We start from the raw sequence: 25,002 nt of genomic DNA on the forward strand, positions 1-25,002 counted from the left end.
CCCAGCGCGGAGCTTGCTGAGGATCTCCTCCGCGAGCAGGATCGCCGGCACCGCTGCCTGCGCGAGAGCCGCCACGCCCGCCTCAAGCGCGTCGCCGACGATGTCCGCGGCCTTCCCCTCCTCCTCGTCCTCCTCCTCCTCCTCCTCCGCCTCCGCCTCCTCGCCGTCGTCGTCGTCGCTGCCGCCGTCGCTGTCGCCTCCGGCGATCGCCACGTAGAGCCCCTTCGTGGCCTGCCCGCCGACCGCCCGCAGCCGCCACGCCCGCGCAAGCGTCGGAGGGCGCGCCTCGGGCGGCTTGAAGGGTGAGAACTTGGCGCCGATGAGCTTGACGCCAGCGAGGACGGCGCGCTCGAACTTCGCGCCCTGCAGTTTGGCGCCCTCGAGGTCGGCCTTCTCGAGGTTGACGCCGATGAGGACTGCGCCGCGCAAGTCGGCATTCTTCAGGTCGGCGCCGCGCAGGTCGGCATTCTTCAGGTCGGCGCCGCGCAAGTCGGCATTCTTCAGGTCGGCGCCGCGCAGGTCGGCGCCCCCGAGAGCTGCCCCCTGCAGCTGCGCCCGGGTGAGATCTGCCCCCTCCAGCTGCGCCTCGCTGAGATCTGCCCCCTCCAGCTGCGCCTCGCGGAGATTTGCCCCCTGCAGCTGCGCCATGCCGAGATCTGCCCCCTCCAGCTGCGCCTCGCGGAGATATGCCCCCTGCAGCTGCGCCTCGCTGAGATATGCCCCCTCCAGCTGCGCCATGCCGAGATCTGCCCCCTCCAGCTGCGCCTCGCGGAGATCTGCCTTCTCCAGCTGCGCCAAGCGGAGATGTGCCCCCTGCAGCTGCGCCTTGTAGAGATCTGCCCCCTCCAGCTGCGCCTCGCGGAGATCTGCCCCCTCCAGCTGCGCCATGCCGAGATCTGCACCCTCCAGCTGCGCCTCGCTGAGATTTGCCCCCTGCAGCTGCGCCCTGCGGAGATATGCCCCCTGCAGCTGCGCCGTGTAGAGAGATGCCCCCTGCAGCTGCGCCATGCCGAGATTTGCCCCCTGCAGCTGCGCGTCGCTGAGATCTGCCCCCTGCAGCTGCGCCCTGTGGAGATCTGCCCCCTGCAGCTGCGCCCCGTTGAGCACAACGACGCGCACCGACTCGCCCGGCTCGTCCCGCAGCGCCATGCCCCACGCCATCCACTCCTCGCCCAGCTCCTTCCCCTTCTCCCCCTCCACCGCCAGCAGCACGACGCCCTCGGACCCCTCCACGTTGTCGAGCTTCACCTTACGCAGGTCGGCATCCCGCAGGTTGGTGCCGGCCAGCTTGGCGCCAGAGAGGACGGCCGCCCGCCGCTCCTCCGCCCCCTCCTCGGCCGGCTTGAAGTAAGACTCCTTCCCCCGCCACGCCTCCCACGCCTTGCCGAGCGCCGCTCCCCCGAGGCCCTCCACGTCCGGCGGGGCGAGGACATACCCCTCCTGCAGCACCGCCTTTACGAGATCCGCGCCGCGCAGGTCAGATCCCTTGAGGTTCGCGCCCGCCAGCATCGCCGCCGGCAGCGTCACGCCCTGCAAGTCTCGGCCCTCGAGCTGCTCGCCACGCTGGTCCGCCGGCGGCCGCACTGTTAGCGTTTGTGGCCGCACTTCCTCCAACAAGCGCTCGAGTTCGTCACGAGCGAGCCCACTCGCGTCGCTGCCGTTGAGCGCAAGTATAACGGACATCCGAGGCACGCCTTGCTCGAGCGCCGCGCCCTCAACAGCATCGACGAAGACAACCTTCCCATCGAAAGACTCGTCCGTCGTGATGCCAAGGGGCCCGGCCTCTTCAAAGGTGAAGCTGCGCGGCTCGCTTAGCGGCAAGCGCTGCAAAAAATTTTGCCCCGCAAGCTGCTCGCCTCCCGGCTCCGCCTCGGGGGGGCGCCCAGGCGGACGCTCGGGGCCGGACCCGAGCGGCTCTGCCTCGGCGGCCGCCTCGTCCTCGCCCGCCGCCGGCCTTGCGCCGAGAAAGGCGAGCATGCTCGGCGATCGCCTTCGGACGCTGCGCCAAAAGAAATTACGCCCCCAGCAGGGACAGGGGAAAACCCCCGGCGAGGGCGTCTTTTATGACGGGCGGCGCCGGACTCAAAAGACACCGCTACATTCCTGAGACGCGCGAGGGCAGCCTCCTTAAAGGCAATGGGGTCTAGATTCGGAGCGCTCCGCCCGTGATTGCCTGCACGCTGCCCGCACTCACGGACACCATAACCGAAAGAGAGAGAGGGGAGCTCGCGGGAGAGGTGACGAGTGAACTACAGGTAGTGGGGAAGGCAGCCTCGATTGCCATACAGACATGGGTGCGAAACAACGACAAGACCAAGGCACAGGCAGAGGAACGAGAGAAGAATATAGAGTGGATAAAGCGCCTGTTCACGGCATGGAGGGTAAGCCACGCCGAACGCAAGGAAGCCGGGGAAGACGACCCCGAGGAGGACGAAACACCAGTGGAAATCCGCCGTCGGCTGTCACGATATACCCGAAGGGAACCCCAGTGCCAACACCGACAGTTGAGGTACAAGTGCTCGAAACGAGAGTGGACCTGAGCAACGACATGACAGGGCGGGATATGCTCGCAGTGGGAGTCAGAAATGTGGTCCTTGCGCGAGGAATGCTCGATAAACTCGAGGGACCAAAATACGCGGAGAGGAGAGCGGAGTTACGCAGAAAGGCGAGAGAAGCAGCGAGAGCAAGGCAGACGGCAGCGGCGTCTCAGAACGAGGCCGAGGAGAGCGATGAGTCAGGGGAAGAGACAGCAGGAGAGAGAACGACGAGAGTGGGAAGAACGCGAGGTGGCATGAAGGTCGCTGCGAGAATTGGTGAGAAACTGCGGAGAGAGATAGGAAGTGGTAGACGCCCGAGGGTGGGCGACGGCTAGCACCACACTCCTCTCCTTAAAATCCCTGTGTGGTGGCGGCGTGCCGTCCTCCCATCCCTCCCTTGGGGTGTCTGTTTTCTTTCTTTCTTTTACAGAGCCGTGGGTCATCGCAGAAATGGAGGAGCGAGAAGCGACTCGAGCAGCAACGGGTCGGCGGGCGTCGTCGGAGCTCGGGGCGCCAAAATTGCGCGAAGGCGCGGGCGCGACGCGAGGACGCAGACTTCCTACACAGCCCCAGATCGGGCACGGCCGAGCCGCCCGAGGAACGGCACGACGCCACGCCACTCGCCGCCCTCGACGCGTTCCTGAGCTCCGGCGAGAGCAGCGACGACGGTGACGGGGCGAACGAGGAAGGCGGCGGGCGCGTGCAGCACGCGCCCCGGCGCAGGCGGCGCACCGCCACTGCAGAGGCCGGCGCGTTCCCCAGCGCGCTCACGCCACCGCCGCCCCCGGCACAGCCATCCACAAGACTGCCACCGCCACCCGCCACGGCCGAGGCTAGCGCGTTCCTAAACACGCTCCCGCCGCCGCCGCCCCCAGTACAGCCGTCGGCGCAACTTCCATCACCGTCCCGGCTACTGCCGCCACCCCGATGCCAGCCTTCCCGCCGCCCCCGGGATGGGAGCCACCACCGCCGCCAAGGACGTGGGTGCCGCCGCCGCCGCCGCCCAGGCGAGAGGCGCCCGAGCGAGGGCCGCCGCCACCCCCACCACCGCCGTCGCCGCCAGCCCCACATGGAGAGGACGTCGATGACGTAGAGTCAGGCGTGAGAACCCCCCTCGTAACGAATGCGAGGAGAGGGGCCGCGAGCGCGCTCACCGCCGCCGGGCTCGTCGCCGCTTGCCTCGCGGTCTCCGCCCTCGCCGCGGCCAGTGCTGCGCGCCACGCCCACTACGCCTGGGCCTGGGCTGCAGCCGGGGCGGTGGCGGCGATCGCCGCGGCCGCCCTAGCCCTAAGGCGACGGCGGCACCACCACGCCTCAGGTGCGCAGAACCCACCGTCGCTGCCGCCATCGCCGCCTGGCGGGAGCGGCGGAGCCCCCGGGCCGGGACTAGGGATCGTGAGACGTACATCGCCGAGGTTCCAGGAGGCGGCGCCCCGGCCAACGCGGGTGGAATCGCCGCCGCCCGCAGAGCCCAAACGCAAGGTGCCGCGGCGCAAGCTGGCCCCTTCAACGGCCGGCGCCGCGGCGAGGGCCGCGCCGAGGGTCACGCCGAGGAAGTGCCCCGTCTGCGACGTGATGATCACGCCCGAGCCCCTGAGTGTGTCCCGCCTTGGCGGCATACACTCTCGACGAGGACAGTCCTGCCTACGGGAACGTGTCGCGCGCCGGCGACGGTTGCGGCGTGGTTGTTTCGAGTACGACGCGAAGATGGCACGACCACCGCCCTGCATTGCAGACCGGGCAAGGAGGGGCCTGCTCCCGTTCCGCGAGGAACAGGAGGTGAGTGAGTGAGTGAGTATTCTTGATACGAAACCACGACGACACACACCAGTCGACTCGCATCGGTTGCCTCCATTAACGGCGGAGCTATTCTCGCGCCCACACCACACCTGGCTCCAACGTGGACACGCCCATAGCTGGGGACACTACTAGGTCATGCATGGCATCAGAAGTTTCACACACACACACTCACACAGGAGGTCTCCCCCCCTCCCCCGGCCTGAGCAGCCACGGTGGAAGGCAGCCCCTTGAGTCGAGGGCGGCGCGACCATTGCGCCGACTCAAAGACCAGCTAGCTGGCCCGTTCAGTACAGATGGTCTCGCCGCCCCGCTCCGCGCCGCCCGCCGCCGCGCCGCGCCCCCGCCCGACGATTATTAATGCCCCCGACTGAATACCTCCCCCCAACGGAATTCTGGAATACAGGTAAGGTAAGGTAAGGTAAACTTCTCCACACACACGAGGTGGTGGGGCAAGGGGGGGCAACCCTCGCGTCTCCACGTCTGACGACAGGAGCCCCACGGCCTTGCACTCTGGAATACCGACTATTAACAATTAATCATTAACACGCAAGTAATTATACCACCCACTTCCACTATACTCCATCAGCAGTAATGAGCTCTTGACACATCGGACCGCGTAGTTAAACGGCGTTAAGCCCGTTATAAAAATTGCGAAAAGAAAAAAGCCGGCAGAGATTCCTCACACACTTTCCGCTCTCTAGACTCCACCATAGACTCTCTCAGCACAGTGGAGGAGGCAACGGCCACAGCCGCGCGGTTCGTGGAACTTGTACCAGTCAGAACTGGAAGAGCTGTCGCTACTCAGAGTCAGTGTCAGTCCTCCCACCAGTGTCGGTCCTCCTCCCGACGCGCTCGGATACGGGATACCGCTCGATTTATGGGGTGGTCTACACTATCACCAATGCAGTCAGCTCCCACGCCAATCTTGCCGTGCGCCAGACTGGCCGCACTCTCAGACGGCTACGCCGCGCGGAGCATCACCGCCACGACCGCAAGCAGGATCGACACGGCCAGAACGGCCAGCAGCGCGTGCAGCCGCTGCGACGGCGGCGGCGGAGGCCACGCCCGCTCCCCCGCGCGCACCGCGTCGTTTGCGGCGGCAGCCTCGCCGTCGGCGCCTCGGGTTAGGAAGTGGAAGACCGCCTCCTCCGCCGCGTGCGTCGTGTCCGGGTGGCGCAACGTGCCTAACGAGTTGACCGCCATGGTCAGCCTGGCTGGAGCTTCGGCGTGCGCTCGGGGCGCGCAGCGAGCTTAATTTGAGTCGGGCTCCTCCATCACACGTGATTCGTGCGCCGCGGGGAGTGGAGTGGCGTGGGATGGAGTGGCGCAGCGTGCCGGCGGACAGTGCGACCAGCTCGTGCGGCGCCGCGTGGAGCGTGGCGCCGAGCGACTCGTCGGAGGCGACAAAGTTGCGCCCCACCGCCGCGAGAACCTCCGCCGGCGCCGCGCCTGTGCACATGCCGGGGAGGGGGGGGACGTCGCGGGCAGAACAATCTGGGCCGCGGATCTCGACTGTATCTCGGCCGTATCTCCGCCAGATCCCGGGTGTGTCGCTCCCCGAGATCACAAGTCTGTCTCGGCCGCATCTCGGCTGACTCTCGGGAAATCTCGGGCAATCTCGGGCAATCTCGCGCCCTGCCACCGCCCCGCGGGCTCCTCAAACGCGTGCGGCGCCGCGGCGGCGAAGCGCGACAGCAGCGGGCGCATCATCGCCGCAGCAGGACCCGCCTCCGCCTCCGCCTGATCGTACCGCTACTGCTGTGAACGGACGCGCCCTCGCGGCAGCTGCAGCCCTCCTCCTCCGCCTCCGTGCCTCGGTCGGGACTCGCTCCGACAGCAGCGCCGCGTGGTCGCCTGTTCACAGCTCGCCGCTGTGAAGAGGCGCGGCTCACTAGTCTTGCGGCGAGAGGTTGGGTGTGGGGTGGCTTCTGGACCGGATCTCGGCTAGACGAAGCCTCGGCTAGATCTCGGCTGATCTCGGAAAGGCCTCGGCTAGATCTCGGCTAGATCTCGACTAGACCTCGACTACATCTCGGCTAGATCTCGGCTAGATCTTCTTCGCCTGCCCAGCCCTTGGTCGGCAGCCACACCATGCCTGTTCACAGCTCGTGAATAGTGCAGCTGTGAATAGTGCAGTCCTCGGTCGGCAGCCACACCATGCCTGTTCACAGCTCGTGAAAAGTGCAGCTGTGAATAGTGCAGTCCTCGGTCGGCAGCCACACCATGCCTGTTCACAGCTCGTGAAAAGTGCAGCTGTGAATAGTGCAGTCCTCGGTCGGCAGCCACACCATGCCTGTTCACAGCTCGTGAAAAGTGCAGCTGTGAATAGTGCAGTCCTCGGTCGGCAGCCACACCATGCCTGTTCACAGCTCGTGAAAAGTGCAGCTGTGAATAGTGCAGTCCTCGGTCGGCAGCCACACCATGCCTGTTCACAGCTCGTGAAAAGTGCAGCTGTGAATAGTGCAGTCCTCGGTCGGCAGCCACACCATGCCTGTTCACAGCTCGTGAAAAGTGCAGCTGTGAATAGTGCAGTCCTCGGTCGGCAGCCACACCATGCCTGTTCACAGCTCGTGAAAAGTGCAGCTGTGAATAGTGCAGTCCTCGGTCGGCAGCCACACCATGCCTGTTCACAGCTCGTGAAAAGTGCAGCTGTGAATAGTGCAGTCCTCGGTCGGCAGCCACACCATGCCTGTTCACAGCTCGTGAAAAGTGCAGCTGTGAATAGTGCAGTCCTCGGTCGGCAGCCACACCATGCCTGTTCACAGCTCGTGAAAAGTGCAGCTGTGAATAGTGCAGTCCTCGGTCGGCAGCCCCATGCCTGTTCACAGCTCGTGAAAAGTGCAGCTGTGAATAGTGCAGTCCTCGGTCGGCAGCCACACCATGCCTGTTCACAGCTCGTGAAAAGTGCAGCTGTGAATAGTGCAGTCCTCGGTCGGCAGCCACACCATGCCTGTTCACAGCTCGTGAAAAGTGCAGCTGTGAATAGTGCAGTCCTCGGTCGGCAGCCACACCATGCCTGTTCACAGCTCGTGAAAAGTGCAGCTGTGAATAGTGCAGTCCTCGGTCGGCAGCCACACCATGCCTGTTCACAGCTCGTGAAAAGTGCAGCTGTGAATAGTGCAGTCCTCGGTCGGCAGCCACACCATGCCTGTTCACAGCTCGTGAAAAGTGCAGCTGTGAATAGTGCAGTCCTCGGTCGGCAGCCACACCATGCCTGTTCACAGCTCGTGAAAAGTGCAGCTGTGAATAGTGCAGTCCTCGGTCGGCAGCCACACCATGCCTGTTCACAGCTCGTGAAAAGTGCAGCTGTGAATAGTGCAGTCCTCGGTCGGCAGCCACACCATGCCTGTTCACAGCTCGTGAAAAGTGCAGCTGTGAATAGTGCAGTCCTCGGTCGGCAGCCACACCATGCCTGTTCACAGCTCGTGAAAAGTGCAGCTGTGAATAGTGCAGTCCTCGGTCGGCAGCCACACCATGCCTGTTCACAGCTCGTGAATAGTGCAGCTGTGAATAGTGCAGTCCTCGGTCGGCAGCCACACCATGCCTGTTCACAGCTCGTGAAAAGTGCAGCTGTGAATAGTGCAGTCCTCGGTCGGCAGCCACACCATGCCTGTTCACAGCTCGTGAAAAGTGCAGCTGTGAATAGTGCAGTCCTCGGTCGGCAGCCACACCGTGCCGTCGGTGAGGGCGAGGGCGGAGACTCGCCGCCGCACCTGTTCACAGCTGTCCCCTGTGAAGAGAGTCTCGTCGCACCTGGAGGAGACACGCGCGCCGCCGCACCGACACTGCAGCCTTCAGCGCGGACATCATCAGCGCAGCTTAGTGGGAAGGGTGGCATGGCCAGGCCTCGGGGAGGACTCAGTTGAGGTGTCATGGCCCGCCTTGAGGAGAGAGGCCGCGACTGGGCCGCCGTACGAGTGGGCGACCACCAGCACGCGCGCCGCCGCCGCCGGCTCCACCGTCGACCGCCTACCGACGCGCCAACCCTTCCGTCGGGGAGAGAATTGCTTCCGCCGGCTTGGAGGCTCGGAAAGCGAGCGCACCAGAGCTGCGCAAGGTGCGCGTGCGGGCAGCCGTCTCCTCCGTGAGGGTCGGCGATGAGCACGCCCCACCCGAGCCGCTGCGCGCGCCGCACGTACCCAAACATCGCGCCCGAGCGAGTCGAGTCGTTGATGCAGAGCGAGCGACCCCACACGCCGGCGTCGCCGCCGGGCGCAGATCCGCACACGAGGAGCAGCAGCGGCGCGCTCGAGCCCTTGAGGCCGGAGGAGGAGTACGCCGTCGCACCGCCCGCGCACGGCACGGCGTGCAGCCCGCAGTGCGCTACAAGCTGCTCGCGAATCCACGCCACCGCAGCGGCGCCGACGGCATCGTAGTTGGCCTGGCCCTTCCACTCGAAGCCGCCGCCGTCGGCGGAGCGGAGGACAAAGTCGTCCGGGTCGCCGGTCGGGACGGGCACGTAAGCGTATCCGAGGTCGGCGAGGGTGGGCGTGCCCATATGTGTGTATATGGGAAAAAGAAAAAAAACCACCCAACGGAGGATGGGAGGACGGTACGCCGCCACCACACAGGGATTTTAGGGGAGAAGTGTGGTGTTAGCCGTCGCCTACCCTCGGGCGTCTACCACTTCCTATCTCTCTCCGCAGTTTATCACCAATTCTTGCAGCGACCTTCATGCCACCTCGCATTCTTCTCACTCTCGTCGTTCTCTCTCCTGCTGTCTCTTCCCCTGACTCATCGCTCTCCTCGGCCTCGTTCTGAGACGCCGCTGTCGTCTGCCGATCTCTTGCTCTCGCTGCTTCTCTCGCCTTTCTGCGTATATGGGAGACGCCGGCGTCCACCGTACAGAATTCTCTTTTTGATACCAAAAGCTAGGCCCACAACGCCCTCTATGTAGGGTCAAGGAAACGAAAAATTACCGCCCCGCGAGACCTCGATAGCGGAGTGCTCAAGGCGCTCTTTTTGATTGAATATAGTACCCCACGATTCCCCGGACGGTCTTTGCCTGACATCCACACGAGTGGCACCGGCATGGCAGACCTGGTGCTTATCTTGCGCCACGATGATGGGAGCCTCGAGGCCGTCAACGTCTCTCAGATTCTCTCGCTTGAGACCGTGCCAGAGTCCTTCTCGTGCGCACCCGACTCACCGCACGTTGGTCCACGATCACCGTTGGTGTCGCCGGACTCGCGATCCATCGGGCCTGGATGAGCAATGCTATGCCCGCGGGGCTAGCCTGTTGCCTCTACTCCGCGTCGGCGCCCCGACGCGTGGGACGCATGTGGCTCCTTAGCTTTGCGCGGCGTTTGCGCGACCCAACGTGGCTGGGTTGTCTAGAGGCAGCACGAGGCGAGCGAGCTGAGCAACCGAGCTCATGGTCGATGCGGAGGATCCTGCCTCCTCCCTGTAGCTAGTTAGAACCACCTTGAGAGAGCGAGAGAGACCGCCACCGCCCGGCATGCTGCCCGGCCCTCTGTGAGTGCCCGCTGGCGCTGCGCGTGGCTGCTGTGAGCTTCCGCTCACTCTCGCTGTTTCGGACTGCGCCCGTGGACAGGGGGAGGTGCTGCAGTGCGCGACCGTGGCACGGCAGAGGCCAGGCCCACTGTGCGTGCACGGGCTGTGTCAATATTACAATAATAGAAAAGAGCTGACGTGATGGCTGATGCTGATGGTGTAAAGCAGCCGTAGTGCGTGTGAAGAGAACACATAAAACTGCGCGCAACAAAAGTACCTCTCCAGGACGCGCAGAGGCAGCTGCGACCCAGCCGATTGGACGGCGTCACACCGCGCCACCTGCTGTGTGACGCCGTCTACTCGGCGGGGTCGCAGCTGCCTCTGGAAGGCACCGAGAGGTACATTTTTCGCGCAATGGTCAAAATCAAGGTTTATTTGTATATTGTAACGCGGGCTGTGCCACAGTGAAATGGCACTAGCCTGGGCCACAGACCCGCTCGGGCGCGAGAAACCGTGGGAAGCGTGAGCGTGAACTCGCGCGGCGGTGCGTCTCCAGCGGCGACGAGACGAGTTGTAGCTTGTACATACATACCGTACTAGCGAGGCGAGAGCGAGACAGAGACTCTAACGTCTAAGCCCCCCAAAATACCACACGGCTGCATCGTGCTCGCGATCGCCTCTCCTATCCTGCTCCTTCCGCCCCCAGCCTCCTCGGCGGCGTCGACGGCGGCGCAACCTCGGGCGGACGCTCCGCCTCGGGCGGCCTTGGCAGCTCGGCCGCCCCCGTCGCGCGCGCGATGGCGGCGGCGGCGTCGTGCCTCGCTCGGACGAGCGACTGCTCTAGCTCGGAGATGCGCCGCAGGTGGTCCGCGTGCTCGCCTTCGATCCGCGCCTGCACGAGGCCGCGCCGCCTGCGCTGCCACAGCGGGCCCCACCGCCCGAAGCCCGCAGCCGGCCGGCCGCTCCCGCTCTCGCCTCCGCCGCTCCCGCTCTCGCCGCCGCCACTCTCGCCGTCGCCGCTACCGCCGCCACTATCGCTGCCACCGCCGCCGCCGTTGCCGCCGCCGTGCGTCTGCATCTCGCGGCGCAGCACCTCCGAGGCGATGAAGGTGCAGAAGCGGTCCGCGTACTCTGCGGGCGGCAGCGCCGAGATGCCTGCTCTCACGCGTTGGGCGTGTGAAAGGGGTGCCGCTCTCCGGGGGGTGCCGGCGGGCGGCGGCGCGGAGGTGCCGTCGGCGTCTGCGGGTCGGAGGAGGGCGCGGTAGCCGAGGCTGAGGAGCAGCCGCTGCACCTTCCAGCGGAGCGAGTGGCGCTCGAGCACGTCGATTATGCCGAAAAAGTAGACGCACTGGCGGTCCGTCGACGCAACGCCGCCCTGCTCGAGCAGCGCCGCCAGCCGGCCGCCGCTGCCATCGACGCGGTGGATGCCGACGAGCAGCGAGTAGTCGAGCGCGCCTGTTGAGTTCACTAGTCTAGCACGGCTGATCGATTAAGCAGCGAGTAGTCGAGCGCGCCTGTTCACAGCAAGCATATGTGAGGAGGCGACCCTCGTGCCGGGGGGTGGGGAGCAGGGCCGAGCGCGCCTTGCTCGGCGAGGAAGGCGGCGTCGGCGGCGACCATCTCCGCGAGCGCCGCCTTGTCGCCCTCGGAGACCTCGACGGACATCGAGATGTCGAGCCACTAATTAACTAATTAATTAATCACTAATTAAGCCATAGACCTCGACGGACATCGAGATGTCGAGCCACTCCCAGTCGCGTAGCGTGCCTGCTCACGGCCCGGCGGTGTGAAGAGACGCTGTTCACACCCGGCGAGCCACTCCCCAGTCGCGTAGGAGACGCCGTACGCGCACGCCGCGCCCGCCTCGCCCGCCTGCGCGTATTGGTGATGCAACCGAGGTGTGCAGCCGTGACGGAGACTGAGAGGTGCAGCCTAGGTGCGGCCGAGGTGCGGCCGAGGTGCGGCCGAGGTGCAGCCGAGGGGCAGCCGAGCTGCAGCCGAGGTGCAGCCGAGGGGCAGCCGAGGTGCGGCCGAGGTGTGGCCGAGGGGCAGCCGAGGGGCAGCCTAGGGGCAGCCGAGGGGCAGCCGAGGGGCAGCCGAGGGGCAGCCGAGGGGCAGCCGAGGGGCAGCCGAGGGGCAGCCGAGGGGCAGCCGAGGTGCGGCCGAGGGGCAGCCGAGGGGCAGCCGAGGTGCGGCCGAGGTGCGGCCGAGGTGCGGCCGAGGTGCGGCCGAGGTGGTGCGTAGACCTGAGCATGGATCTGGTGCAGCGCGCGCGCGGTAAGTGCGCGCCGGTTGGCGGTGGCGCCCTTGAGATCGAAGGTGAGCCTGTTCACAGCTGCGGCTATGAACAGACGCTGCAGGTCGGCGGCGGCGCAGCCCGTGAGGCCAGAGGCGCGCCACGGCTGGACGGGCACAAAGTTGCGCATCACGACAAAGTACACCTGTTGGCCGAGAGGTGTGGGGAGGTGTGGGGAGGTGTGGGGAGGCGTGGGGAGGTGTGGGGAGGTGTGGGGAGGTGTGGGGAGGCGTGGGGAGGTGTGGGGAGGTGTGGGGAGGTGTGGGGAGGTGTGGGGAGGTGTGGGGAGGTGTGGGGAGGTGTGGGGAGGTGTGGGGAGGTGTGGGGAGGTGTGGGGAGGTGCGGGGAGGTGTGGGGAGGTGTGGGGAGGTGTAGCGCCTTGCCCGAGTAGCGCCACGGCATACGTAGGGAGTGGCAGCCGAAGTAGGCGATCAGGGAGCGGCCTTCCGGCGGCGTGCGGCTCGACTCAATGAATGAGTGAACCGAGAGTCCTGGACTACTTACTCGCGTGTGGAGGCCTCCTCTCGACGCGACGTGCGACTCGTACGCGGGTAGCATCGCCATCAGAACCTGGCGGTGTGCGCGCGGGACCGGCGCTCATGCGTGGCCAGATATGGGGAGATATGGGGAGATGTGGGGAGATATGGGGAGATGTGGGGAGATGTGGGGAGATGTGGGGAGATATGGGGAGATGTGGGGAGATGTGGGGAGATATGGGGAGATATGGGGAGATATGGGGAGATGTGGGGAGATGTGGGGAGATGTGGGGAGATGTGGGGAGATGTGGGGAGATATGGGGAGATATGGGGAGATATGGGGAGATGTGGGGAGATGTGGGGAGATATGGGGAGATGTGGGGAGATGTGGGACAGCGGGGTGTCCAGCGGGTGTGGGACGAGTCTCCAGGTGTGTCCTATGGTAGCAGCAATCCTCTCCTGCTTCTCGGCGCGGCTGATCTGCTTGACGATGTACTGCGAGGCGAGCGGCGCGACGCCGCCCCGCCCGCCGCGCGGCTGCTGCAGCACGCGGTAGAAGAAGGCGCCTGTCGCCAGCCTTCGCCCCGTGAGGGGGAGGCTCTTCACACCTCTGCCGCACGCGCCGGAAGAGGGCGCCCGAAGCGCCCTCGGAGAGCGACTCCTTCAGCCGGCGGCGCCTGTCCACAGCCCGCCCCCCTGTGGAAGAGACGCTCTTCACACCTCGGAGAGCGACTCCTTCAGCCGGCGGCGCCTGTCCACAGCCCGCCCCCCTGTGGAAGAGACGCTCTTCACACCTCGGAGAGCGACTCCTTCAGCCGGCGGCGCCTGTCCACAGCCCGCCCCCCTGTGGAAGAGACGCTCTTCACACCTCGGAGAGCGACTCCTTCAGCCGGCGGCGCCTGTCCACAGCCCGCCCCCCTGTGGAAGAGACGCTCTTCACACCTCGGAGAGCGACTCCTTCAGCCGGCGGCGCCTGTCCACAGCCCGCCCCCCTGTGGAAGAGACGCTCTTCACACCTCGGAGAGCGGCTCCTTCAGCCGGCGGCGCCTGTCCACAGCCCGCCCCCCTGTGGAAGAGACGCTCTTCACACCTCGGAGAGCGACTCCTTCAGCCGGCGGCGCCAGTGCGAGCCGAGCGTGGACAGGTCGTCCGGGAACGCGTGCGCGTACGTGGCGGCGGAGACGCCGAACGCAGCGCGGATGCAGCGGAAGCGGTCGAGCTCGTAGTGTGTCGCCTTGGAGATAGGGGGAGATAGGGGGAGATAGGGGGAGATATGAGGAGATAGGGGGAGATATGGCGGCGGAATCGGTCGAGCTCGTAGTGTCGCCTTGGAGTGGGCGTGGTGCGAGCCGCCGCCGGCCGGTCGCAGGCCGGGGAGGGGGAGCTGCCTAGAGGACCAGTCCTTCGGTCCTTCACTCGTGATGACTCAGCGACAGGGCAGAAGGGGGGTGGGGGGGGGGTGGGGGGGGGGGGGGCTGTGGGAAAAAGGGCGGCGAGTGTTCAGCGGCGTGGCGATCGAGGAGAGGGAGGAGGCCGGCAGGGAGGGCAAATGGGGGTGGGGGGGTGGGGGGTGGGGGGTGGGGGGGTGGGGGGGCGTATTTCGGCGGATCTCGTCGCATCTCGGCGGTATCTCGGCGTATCTCGCTGCCCATCCGAGTGCGAGCGCGAGAGCGGCTGCGAGGGCGGCGGCGAGAGCGGCGAGAGCGCGTCCCGCGGCGACGGCGGCGGAGGGCGCGCCGCAGCGCTGCCGGCCTCGGCGGCGCCGGCGGAGGGGGCGCCGCCGCGGGCCGAGAAAGGGGAGACGCCCACAGAGCGCGAGCGCGCGTGCCTCAGCTTGCTCCTCGCGGCCGGTGGCAGCGCGGCGGCAGGGGCGGGGCGGGGCGCGGAGTGGGGCGCGGCGCGGAGGGCGGCGGAGCGGGAAGGCGGGGTCGAGGGCAGCGAGCGGCGCGGCGCGGCGCGGAGAGCGTGCGGTGAAGCAGGGTGGAGCGAGGCAGCGTGGAGCGAGGCAGCGTGGAGCGAGGCAGCGTGGAGCGAAGCAGTGTGGCCTGGATCGCCGTTGGCCGAAGCCGCGACCGGTCCGGGCGGCGGCGGCGACGCGGCGGGCGGAGTGAACCGATCCAGCCGGGTCGCAAGTGGTCCGCAGCAGGCGTGAGTTAGACCGGCGTGGCTGGCTGGCGCGGTGGCGGCGCGGCACGGCGGGGCCGGTGCGGGAGGGGCGGCGGGGAGGCAGGTGGCGGCGGCGGACCCGTCGGACGAGGAGACGCGGGAGTAGCTGAACAGAGCTCGCAAGTCGGCCATCGCAGGGGGGGCGGGAGGAGGCGGAGGCGCTACGAGCGGCGCGGTGCCGAGGGGGGGCGAGGAGGCGGAGAGGGGCGGGCTGGCGAGCGGCTCGGTGGCGTGGCGAGACGGCGGAAGGCGCGCGAAAGCGACTGCTGCTGCTGCTGCCGCTGCCGCCGCCGCCGCCGCCGCTGCCGCTGCTGCAGAGGAGGAGGAGGAGGAGGAGGAGGACGGCTCGCCTCGGGGTAGGAGGCGCTCGCTCGCGCCGGGAAAGGCGGAGGAGGGGCGGGGCGAGGCGCGGCGCTGGGGCGGGGCGACGGGCGCGAAAAGCGAGCGGGCGATGCCGCCCCGGAGGCCGAGGTCACCAAAGTCGACTGTGGCGGCGGAGGACCTATAGTGAAGTGTGGATTATGAAGTGTTAGTGATGTGCTATTGAGGTCGACAATGTCGGCTGTGGAGGACCTACAACTCAGTAGGAGGACTGGTTGACTTTAATTCTGTGTCCTTGAGGCCGTCAGCGTCGGCTGTGGCGGCGGAGGGAGGCCGGCTCTGACTGCGCAGCTCTCCGAGGTCAAGAGAGACTCGCCGCGAAGGCTGCGAGAGTAGGTAGTCGCCTGTGGGTCAGTAACGGACTCGTCGACTCCTTCATAGACGCGCCGCGAGGGCTGCGGGAGGAAGTAGCCGCCGAGCACAGCCAAGCGCAGCTCGTGCTGCGCGAGTTCGCCGATCCTACGTCGCGAACGAGTCTGTCATTTCACAGACCGGCGGAGCCCGTGCGCGCGAGATCGCCGCTCCCTGCAGCGACGTCATACAGCAGCTCGAAGCGGAGCTCCTCCTTGAAGCCGACCTGTGGGGAGATGTGGGGAGATGTGGGGAGATGTGGGGAGATATGGGACCTCCTTGAAGCCGACCTGTCCACAGCTGCAGCCGTGAAGACACGCCCGTCACGGCTCGACTCGCGCCTCCCTCCTCGACGCCGCGCCTCGACGATGCCCTGCAGCATCTCGGACCGCGGCCCCGGTACCCTCCCGCCCTCCCTTAGCCTCCCGCCCTCCCTTAGCCTCCCGCCCTGCCCTTGCCGGCGCGACGACGCCGACGACGCACCCTCCCCCCACCCCTCCCGCCCCTCTCCCCACCCCTCCTGCCCCCCCCCCCGCCCCTCCCCCCGCCCCTCCCCCCGCCCCTCCTCCCCCTCTGCCCCCTCCCCCCGCCCCTCCCCCCGCCCCTCCCCCCGCCCCTCCTCCCCCTCTGCACCGCCCCCACGCACGAAACCAGAGCGGAGGGCGGCGCGGCGGTCGGCGGCGCGGAGCTTTGTGCAGGAGCAAACGCCGAACGCGAGGTAGACAGCGTCGTTGATGACGAACCTAGCATTGAGAACCAGTCAGTCAGCGCTGCCCCGGTCAAGAAAGAGGAGACGGCGACGTTGACCACGAACCAGCCGAGCGCGGACAGGGCCGGCCGTGCCGCAATCAGCAGCGCCAGCAGACGCCACAAACCACTCGGAAGAGGCGCGAGAGTAAAGGACTCGCCAACGCCGCCAACGCCGCCAACGCCGTCAACGCCGTCAACGCCGCCTCCGCCGCCGCCTCCGCCCCCGCCGCCTCCGCCGCCCCCGCCGCCCCAGCCGCCTCCATAGACGCCACCCTCGCCTCCACCCCCGCCTCCACCTCCGCCCCCTCCGCCTCCTCCTCCGCCTCCGCCGCCTCCCCCTAGGCTTGCGTCTCGCAGCGCGGTGCTGGCCTGCAGCGGCAGTCAGCCAAAGGTGAACCCAGGAGTCAACCGACGCCTTCCGCGGCCGGCGGCATCTTCCCGCAGCCTGCAGCGGCAGATGCACATGCACATGCACATGCACATGCACATGCACATGCACATGCACGTGCACATGCACATGCACATGCACATGCAGGTATGGGGAGAGATGGGGAGAGATGGGGAGAGATGGGGAGAGATGGGGAGAGATGGGGAGAGATGGGGAGAGATGGGGAGGGATGGGGAGAGATGGGGAGAGATGGGGAGAGATGGGGAGGAGATGGGGAGAGATGGGGAGAGATGGGGAGAGATGGCAGCCTGCAACGGCACATGCAGCGACGGGGCGAGGAGGAGGGAGAGGAGGAGGGCGAGGGCGGCGCAGAGCTGCGTGCCATGCAGCAGCATGTACGCCGACGCGTGCCTGTTCACAGCAGTCTGTTCACAGCGGTCGTCTTGAAAGCGGCGGCGTTGTCGAGAGCGGCGTGTAGAGCCAGAGGCGCGCTGCCGCATCACGCGTTGCCACTCTCGGCTAGATCTCGCTGCCTCTCGGCTAGATCTCGCTGCCTCTCGGCTAGATCTCGCTGCCTCTCGGCTATGCGGCTGCCGCATCACGCGCTGCCGCGCGAGGAAAGTGATTGACGGCGGCGCTCCTCCCTCCCTCGCGATTGCCGACGAGAGGAGCAGCTGCACGCCTGTTCACAGCGGCGCGGTGTGTGAAGAAGGCGCCCTTCACGGCGAGATGAGGCAGCGGGCGGCACTCGCCGAGGTAGAGGGAGAGGCCGATGCCGACGAAGGCGCCAAATGGCACCACGACACACGTGATGCCCAGGAAGAGGAGTGCCGCCTGCATGTGGCCGATCCCAATCTGACCGGACTGATCATTCACCCACGCAGGCGGCGCAGGCCGCCTGCAGGTTGTGCTTGCCGTACTCTCGGCCCATATCTCCCCACATCTCCCCATATCTCCCCACATCTCCCGCCTGCAGGTTGTGCTTGGTACTCTCGGCCCATATCTCCCCACATCTCCCCACATCTCCCCACATCTCCCGCCTGCAGGTTGTGCTTGCCGTACTCGGCCCGCGTGGCGTAGAAGAAGGCGCCCGCAGACACGCCCGCCGCAAAGAGCAGGACGAGCAGCGGGTAGACATAGAGCACCTATTCGAAGCGGGTAGACATAGAGCACTGTGAATAGGACGAGCAGCGCGTAGACATAGAGCACCCGGTGGCGGTGGGGCGCGAACGGGTTGCGGTAGATGGTGAGGCAATCCACCTAGCACGAAGCCATTCATCCATGCATTGCTAACCATGTACGGGTCGCGGCAGATGGTGAGGGAGTGTACGTAGATCAGCAGCCGCCAGCCGACCGCCGCCGTCTCAAAGACGGAGAGAGTGAGGAGGAGAGGCCACAGGCCCGACGCCTGTAAGAACCAGAACCACACGCATCAGAATCATCCTCATCATCCGAGGAGGAGGAGGACACCGGAGGCCCGACGCCTCATTGTGGCCGGGCCTGGGGCCGGGCTCGCCTGGGCAACGCGATCAGTCAGTCAATCGGTCTTACACACACGTCGCGGAGGGCGGGCCCACGCGCACACACACGCTGCGCACGAATGGCTCGGGAGCCGACTCGAGGCACACTGTGTCGCCGGCTGCATCACTGGGCAACCCGATCCAAAAACACAGTTTTAGGTCACCCCAGTGGTGTGTGGGTGTGCTGTGGTGAGCTGTGCGCTGGGAAGAGAGGCGTGCGGCGCGCCGAAAAAGAAGAGCGCGACAAAGCAGGCAGACACGAGGGCCTCGCAGAGGGTGGCCCGCTGCACGAGCCATCCTGGCGTGCGGCGCACCTGCGGCAGAGCGCGGTAGAAGAGCACTACCGCAGCGCACGAGCCGAGAGAGAGGAGCCCGAGCGAGAGGAAGACGTCTCGCAGCAGCGGGTACACGACCGCCCAGCCGTGGCCCTCGGGCGGGTGCCACGGCATACGCGTGGAGGAGCGAAGCTCTCTGATCCAGCCTGCACGGCAGCTCAGCAAAGCGCAACTTGAGGGCGATGGTTCGGCTCCTCGTGTGTAGGGGACAGGACCGTGAGTCGCGGCAGCGCGCATCCATCCACAGCACTAATGACCGACACCCTGCGGCCGGAATCTAGGAATTGGATCATACCATGAGGCAGCTGTACGTAGTGCGCACCTACCCTACCCCCTAAGAACCCAGGCCGGTGTCGTGCGGGCATACACGCTGATAGCGGAAGCCGGGCATGCACATGGCTCTTAGGTCCACCGCTCTTGCCTCCGCCGGCTGCGTGCTGCTGCTAGGCCTCCTGCTGGGCCTCCTGCGCAAGCTGCCTGATGCAGACGACTTCGAAGCTGTCTCCAAAAAGTTGGAGGAGCAGGGGTGGGATGCGGCGGGCGAGGTCAGGCGACACGGCAAGGTCAGCATCCACGGACTCAGCGAGTATTCGAAGCGCGCCGACCTTACGCGCGGTCACATCGATCCGCGCGCCGAGCCCGTTCTCTATTTCGTCGGAACCACGCCAGGCTCGCGCGTCCTGAATTACATCGGAAAGTACACCTTGTGGCGCGGCGTCCTTCTCAATGGCAGGCCAACCTACCGTTCGGAGGTCGACTCAGACGTTGGGCTGTGGTACTCGCGCACTGGGCACTGGTACATCGGCGATTACGAATGGCTTGGGCTTCCTGGCGGGCATGCCTTTGCGGCCTCGGTCGAGCTCCGGCCCGAACTTGTTGGCCGTGGGTCTTGGAGGCTGTCTGACCCTCTCGCTGGTGGCGATAGCGGCGATAGCGGCGACGGCGGCGGCGGCGGCGGCGGTGGCGGCGGAAGCGGAGGCGATGCCAGCCCGCTAACCTATCTCGACTGCCCCCCCTCGGAGATGAATGCCGCCAAGGCACACGGCGCAAAGTGGAACGCAGCGCGCAAGGCTTTGTTCGTGCCAGCCGGCGTATCGCTGGCTCCCTTTGCGCGCTGGCTCCCCGAGGGAGCACAGATGACTGCACCCCCTTCGCTCGGCAGTCTTGACTCTGTAGAGGCGCCGGATCTCCAGCTGTTGCCAGACGGCAATGAAGCTCGACTCGCGCTCGAGCGTCTGCCCGACTTGCAACTCTCGGCGCCCGACTCCTCGCGCGCGGTCCGCTTCAATGTGTCAAATCCAGACGAGTATGCAGGGTCGGTGGCAATCCCTCTTATCCTTGTCGGGGTGCTATCGATTCGACCGGGTCTCACCATCCACGGCCGGCCTGCGTACAACTTGCGGCCCGTTGTAGCGAAGCATATTCACCCAGCAGGGATCGGCCTCAGCTTTGGGTACGACGGCGCGTGGTGCGTTGGCGACTACGATCGGCTGGGCAACAGCAGCCATTGCTACCTCAAGGCGTACGACAGCGCGCTTGACCCCTTGGAAGTGAACGCGCCCTGGAAGCGATGGCTGGACTCCCAAAAGCGATGGATCCCGGTTCTGTCGATGAGCTTGCGTGCCGCTTCGTATGTCGGCAGCGACTTGCTACTCTGCGGGTTGACGAGCCCAGAGCTGCGCCGGCGTGCGATTTTCTCATTCGTGAGGCTAAAACCAAGCGACGAGTCGCTGCTGGATACACTGGTTGCCTTCCGACGCGTTTCGTGGGACAGAGCCGTAGGACCAGGGTCCTATTACACGCGCGAAGGGCAGCCTAAAAAGGTCGTGCTCCTGCACCATGACCTGAGTGCAACTTGGTTCATGACCACGCCGGACGAGCTCAGAGCCGAAACGGAGATGGAGTCCAGGAAGGCGTGGATGTATAACCGAGACGCTAGCCCGTTCGCCGAAGACGTGCAGAACCCTTGGATGCGGTCGACGGGCCGTTGGCAGTCAGCCGCCGGCTTTGCTTGCCTACCGATGGGCTCAGACCCGGAGTCCAAGAGCGGGAAACGATGGCAAGCGAGGGCAGATGAGCAAATCGCATGGCAGGAAGGCCGCGCTGGCCCCGAGGCTAATGCGCGCCAGCCAGCGCTGCAGCTGAGCATCGCTGACCTCGCAGAGGTGCCATTAGACGCCGACGCAGACACGGTGTGGATGGAGAGCATGGGAGGCAGCAGCACGCCTGCCCAAGCAGACGAACAAATGCCGCTGTGGGAGGCCTCGCGCCATTTCACCGGCTTTGGTGCGCGGTATCTGCCCGTGGCTCGCCCTGCTCGCCCTGCTTGGTCTCGCTGGTGGGCGGCGCCGGTATTTCTCCTGGCCTCGGGCTTGGGCTTTGCTTGTTGGACGTGGTGTCGAGCTCGAGTGGTCGCGGCACCCAGGCGGGTCAGGGCCCGGCAGGCGAGGGCCGCGCGGCGGAGGCGAGCGGGCAGGAATGCCGATGATGGTGAGACCAGGGGCGGCGACGGAGGTGGAGACGGCGGGGGCGGCGACAGAGGTGGAGGCCAGTGTACAGTTTGCTTGAACGCCAGCCCGACCCACACCTTTGTGCCATGCGGGCATCGTTGCGTGTGCGGCGATTGCGCGGATGCTCTGCTGGCAAGGAAGGCCGAATGCCCGATGTGCCGCCAAGCGTGCACCGCATGCATTCGGGTTTATGGTTGACGGGAAGTGGGATTCTCGTTTTCTGGCAATTCTTTTGTTGTATGCCCCCGCCTAAATTCTTTTTTTTCGCCCGACACTAGGCACGGGACTGGCGCGCACTGGCACTATGTGATATTTCTAAAATTCTTTTTTTCGCACGACACTAGGCAGCGCTTAGGCGGCTTCCGTGGTGTACCTGCGTTAGTCGGAATGGATTTTCTTTTTTGTCGTGGCAGCTTCCATCGTGCGGCGTGGCGCCTATGGAGCGCGACTACCTATCCGACCTCCTCTCGCACGGCCTCCGCCTGCTCTCCGAAGCTGCGTGGTCGATCCAGAAGGACGCGGTGCGCGGCTGCATCCTGGGCATCGCGCTCTTCTCGTTTCGCTTCCTGCAGCAGCGAGTTGTGCACACGCCAGTCAAAAGAGACCCAGGCGACCCGCCTCCGCGCCCGGCGAGAGGCCCCAGGCTGCTGGCCGCCGTGCTGCTCGTGCTCGGCGGCGCTTATGCGTGGATGCTCGCGTCGCCGCCGCCGCCTCCTCCTCCGCCGCCGCCGCCGCCGCCGCTCAAGCAGCTAACTACCGCCGGAGCCGCTGCCGCATCGCGCGCCGTCGGCTTTGTGCGCAGGCACCCGGCGGAATGCGCTGCCGCGCTCGCCGCACTCGTGGCGACCGACTACCTCAACCTGCTCGTCTTGCTCGACGCCTCGGACCCTGTCCTGAGGGTTGGCCGGCCGGTGGCGGCGGCGGGGAGGAGACTCGTCGCGCTCGGGCGGTTCGCGCGGCGGCTGCTGCTGCGACACCGGAAGAAGACAGCCACCGTCGCGGCCGCAAGTTTTAGGGCCGTCGCGCGATGACGCCGGACTGCACAAAGACTGGCGAACATGGGGAGAAGCCGCAACGAGCGCTCCTAGTTTTCACCCCTGCCGTCATCTTCAACGTGCACGTGCGTTTAGTTGTTTTTTTTGAGCTCGCGGCGCGCCCGGCACAACTCTGGCGGCTACTCAGAATTAGGACCACACCGCGCTTGACACCTAAGTCACCACCCGCCCCGCGCCCCCCAGCGGCCCAGGCGGCCTCTCCCTGGGCCCCCGCCATTGGGTCGTGTCACCGCTCTTCGCGCCGCTGGCCCTCTTCCCTGCCGCGAGGGGGGGAGGGGACCCTCCGCTCCTCCCTCCTCTCCTCCCTCCTCCCGTCGCGGCCGCGACTCCGCTCTCTGCCGCGATCGCGGCCCCGCTGCCGCTCTGCATCGCGCTCGCGGTCTCGCTCGCGGTCTCGCTCTCGGTCTCGCTCTCGGTCGCGGCTCCTCGGGGAGCGGCCGCGGCGAGGGGACCCGTCCTCACGCCGATGCCGCCGAGGGCTGCCACCTCCGCGCCGCGGGCTGTCACCGCGCCGAAGGCTGTCACCGCGCCGAGCAGAGCCGCCGCGCCGCGGGGAACGGTGCCGGCGAGGGGATCGGCCTGACCTGGCCGCCTCGCGGCCCCTGCCGCCCTCGCCGCCCCTGCCTCCCTCCCCGCCCCTGTCCGCGTCGCGGCTGCCCTCGAAGCGGCGGCGGCGGCGGCGCTCTCTGCCCGGCGACCGGTCGTCTGGTCGATCGCGGCCCTCCCACCCCTCGCGCCCGTCCCGCCCCTCCGCCGCTCGGCCGCGCGATCTCTCTGGCGACGCGCCGCGGCTGCCGCCGCTCCGCCGCCGCTTGCCGCCCCCCCCCGCGCCGTCGCGCCCGCTCGCCCGCCCGTCCGGGGACGTCGCCGGCGGAACCCCACACGCTGGCGACCCCCACAGCGAGTTCGCCGCCGAGCCGCTGCACGAGACGTCGCACGCGCGGCGTGCGGCGGCGGAGGTCGACGGCGCGTGCAACGGCGCAACCGACGCGACGACGGCGCGCACCTCCTCCTCACGCACGCCTACGGGACATGTCCCGGACGTGTCGTCGGCATGTCGTCGGCGCGCGCGGCGCACCCTCCCTTGCGCGACACCGAACACGTCGAGCCAGTTCGGCGGCATCTTGACCTACAGCCTCGCGCGAGCTCGGCTGATCTCGCGCACTCTCGCGGGGCGGCGCGTCAGCGCGGCGGTCGGCGGCACCGCTCCCTCCCTCGCCCCCCACCAGATGGCGGCGCAGCAAAGAGCCTCGGGGCCGAAGTCGACGCAGGTGGCTGTGCGGAGGCTGTCGTTGACGAAACTGTACGCGCGGCGCCCGACGGCCACCCCCAGCGCGGGCGCCACTGGGGCCTTGAACGCAAGCCAGAGGTACTGGAAGAGGATCGCGTACAGATCGCCCGCCTCCAAGACCTGCCCGCGCGCTCTCCACGCCCGCCCCGCCTCGCCGCTCTGCGGCAGCAGCCCGCCCGCGGCTCCAACCTCCGCCCGCACCGCCCGCTCGCACTCAGCGAGGGAGCGACTCAGCCGGCGGTACTCCTCGGAGGAAGTGTCGAGGTGCGCCTGCGGCGGAGGTGTGGGTCCGGGCCTGTGCGCAATGGGCCATGGGCGGTGCTGTGCGGCGAGCGTGGGTACGGGTGGCCGGGCCTCGCGTGCCGTGCGGCGGCCTGTGGGGAGGCGTGCCGCACGCCAGCGTGCTATGCGGTCGGGGCGGACCACGGTGGCGGGCGGGGCACGGCGCGGTGTGCGGGGGCGAGCGCGACCACAACCTCGGTGGTGATCTCGGCTGATCTCGGCTGATCTCGGCTGATCTCGGTTGATCTCGGGCCATCAGCTCGCACCCGTCGGCCGGCGAGGTGGCAGTAGCAGCTGAGCACGTCGCTCCTCCGCCGACGGACGCCCCCGCCGCCCGCGCCGTTCCCGCCGCCGCCAGCTGCCCCGCCCCCCCCGCCCTTGCTGTCACCCTCGCCGCCGCCGTCCGTCGCGACGAGGGACGCGGCCGCCACCGCCGCCTGCCGCACCTCGAACCGCCCCATCGCCGAGCTCGCAACGAAGCGCTGAAAGACCACCGCCGCACTTGCCACCGCCGTCTGCGGCAGCGCCAGCATCAGCCCGAGCTGCTGGATCAGCTCGCAGCCGTGCAGCCGCTGCCCGCGCAACGCAACAACCGACTCGCTCTCTGGCGCGCTCGGCCGCCACCCCGAGCCGGTCGCCCCAGATCTCCCCAGATCTCCCGCAGATCTCCCCATATCTCCCGAGCCAGTCGCACCGTGCACCCGAACGCCGTTCGCCCTGCCAACCGCACCCTCCACAGCCACAGCCTCAGGCCCCGCACATGCCGGCACGCCGGGACAAACCGGCGCGGCGACCCCTACCCCCTGAACGCCCGTCGCCGAGGCCGCCGCCGCCGCCGCCGACCCCGCCGCCGCTGCCGCCGCTGCCGCACCGTCCGCACCCTCCGAGGCAGGCGTCGGCTGCTCGTCGCAGGCAACACCGTTCGCGCCCGCCGCAGCCGCCGCAACGTCGGCCCCGCTGGCGAGCTCGAGCTTCTCACGCACCGTGCTGCGCTCGAGGCCTGCGGCAAGGCACGGCGGAGCAAGGCGGGGCTTAGCGGCGGAGCTCGAAGGCACGCGGCCCACTGGCCCCTCACGGGCGGGGGGCACGTCCGGGACACGTCCACGACACATCCACGCCACGTCCGAGACACGGCCCACTGGCCGCTCACGGGCGGGGGGGCAGCGGCGGGGGGGCAGCGGCGGGGGGGCAGCGGCGGGGGGGCAGCGGCGGGGGGGCAGTGGCGGGGGGGGGCGGGTGGGCGGGCAGCGGCGGGGGGGGGGCAGCGGCCGGGGGGCAGCGGTGGGGGTGGGGGGTGGGGGTGGGGGCCGTGGTGGGGGGGGGTGACGGGGTGGTTGCTGAAGCGTGTCAAGCAGGGGGCGGCAAGAGAGTCCCGACGGCGGGAGAGGCAACACCGTGTGTGCCGGGGCA

The 25,002-nt window shown here is 67.4% G+C and overlaps 5 protein-coding genes across 5 annotated transcripts; 1 reads left to right on the forward strand and 4 right to left on the reverse strand.

Annotated features, from left to right (window-relative positions):
• Positions 1-303: 303 nt before the first annotated feature.
• Positions 304-1,536, reverse strand: EMIHUDRAFT_41639 (hypothetical protein; the record flags this gene model as incomplete). Its single annotated transcript, XM_005773172.1, has 2 exons — positions 304-1,287; positions 1,450-1,536. Coding segments are annotated over 2 exons (1,071 nt in total), but the record flags the coding sequence as incomplete, so codon positions are not given.
• Positions 1,537-5,006: 3,470 nt separating this feature from the next.
• EMIHUDRAFT_458504 (hypothetical protein) lies at positions 5,007-8,835 on the reverse strand (the record flags this gene model as incomplete). Its single annotated transcript, XM_005773173.1, has 5 exons — positions 5,007-5,521; positions 5,673-5,786; positions 5,972-6,077; positions 8,240-8,306; positions 8,381-8,835. 5 exons carry the CDS (start codon positions 8,833-8,835, stop codon positions 5,298-5,300), a joined length of 966 nt encoding a protein of 321 aa, XP_005773230.1. The 3' UTR covers positions 5,007-5,297.
• Positions 8,836-10,473: 1,638 nt separating this feature from the next.
• Positions 10,474-11,456, reverse strand: EMIHUDRAFT_241813 (hypothetical protein; the record flags this gene model as incomplete). The annotated part of the gene is made up of 4 exons (XM_005773174.1): positions 10,474-10,683; positions 10,885-10,920; positions 11,083-11,263; positions 11,338-11,456. 4 exons carry the CDS (start codon positions 11,454-11,456, stop codon positions 10,474-10,476), a joined length of 546 nt encoding a protein of 181 aa, XP_005773231.1.
• Positions 11,457-18,849: 7,393 nt separating this feature from the next.
• Positions 18,850-22,176, forward strand: EMIHUDRAFT_241816 (hypothetical protein; the record flags this gene model as incomplete). The annotated part of the gene is made up of 8 exons (XM_005773175.1): positions 18,850-19,308; positions 19,492-20,757; positions 21,102-21,157; positions 21,243-21,270; positions 21,378-21,649; positions 21,767-21,875; positions 21,980-22,084; positions 22,153-22,176. 8 exons carry the CDS (start codon positions 18,850-18,852, stop codon positions 22,174-22,176), a joined length of 2,319 nt encoding a protein of 772 aa, XP_005773232.1.
• Positions 22,177-23,032: 856 nt separating this feature from the next.
• EMIHUDRAFT_241817 (hypothetical protein) lies at positions 23,033-24,125 on the reverse strand (the record flags this gene model as incomplete). The annotated part of the gene is made up of 3 exons (XM_005773176.1): positions 23,033-23,042; positions 23,246-23,580; positions 24,024-24,125. 3 exons carry the CDS (start codon positions 24,123-24,125, stop codon positions 23,033-23,035), a joined length of 447 nt encoding a protein of 148 aa, XP_005773233.1.
• Between the last annotated feature and the right edge of the window lie 877 nt (positions 24,126-25,002).

This window comes from Emiliania huxleyi (assembly GCF_000372725.1).
Source record: "Emiliania huxleyi CCMP1516 unplaced genomic scaffold EMIHUscaffold_343, whole genome shotgun sequence".
Lineage (NCBI taxonomy): Eukaryota > Haptophyta > Isochrysidales > Noelaerhabdaceae > Emiliania > Emiliania huxleyi.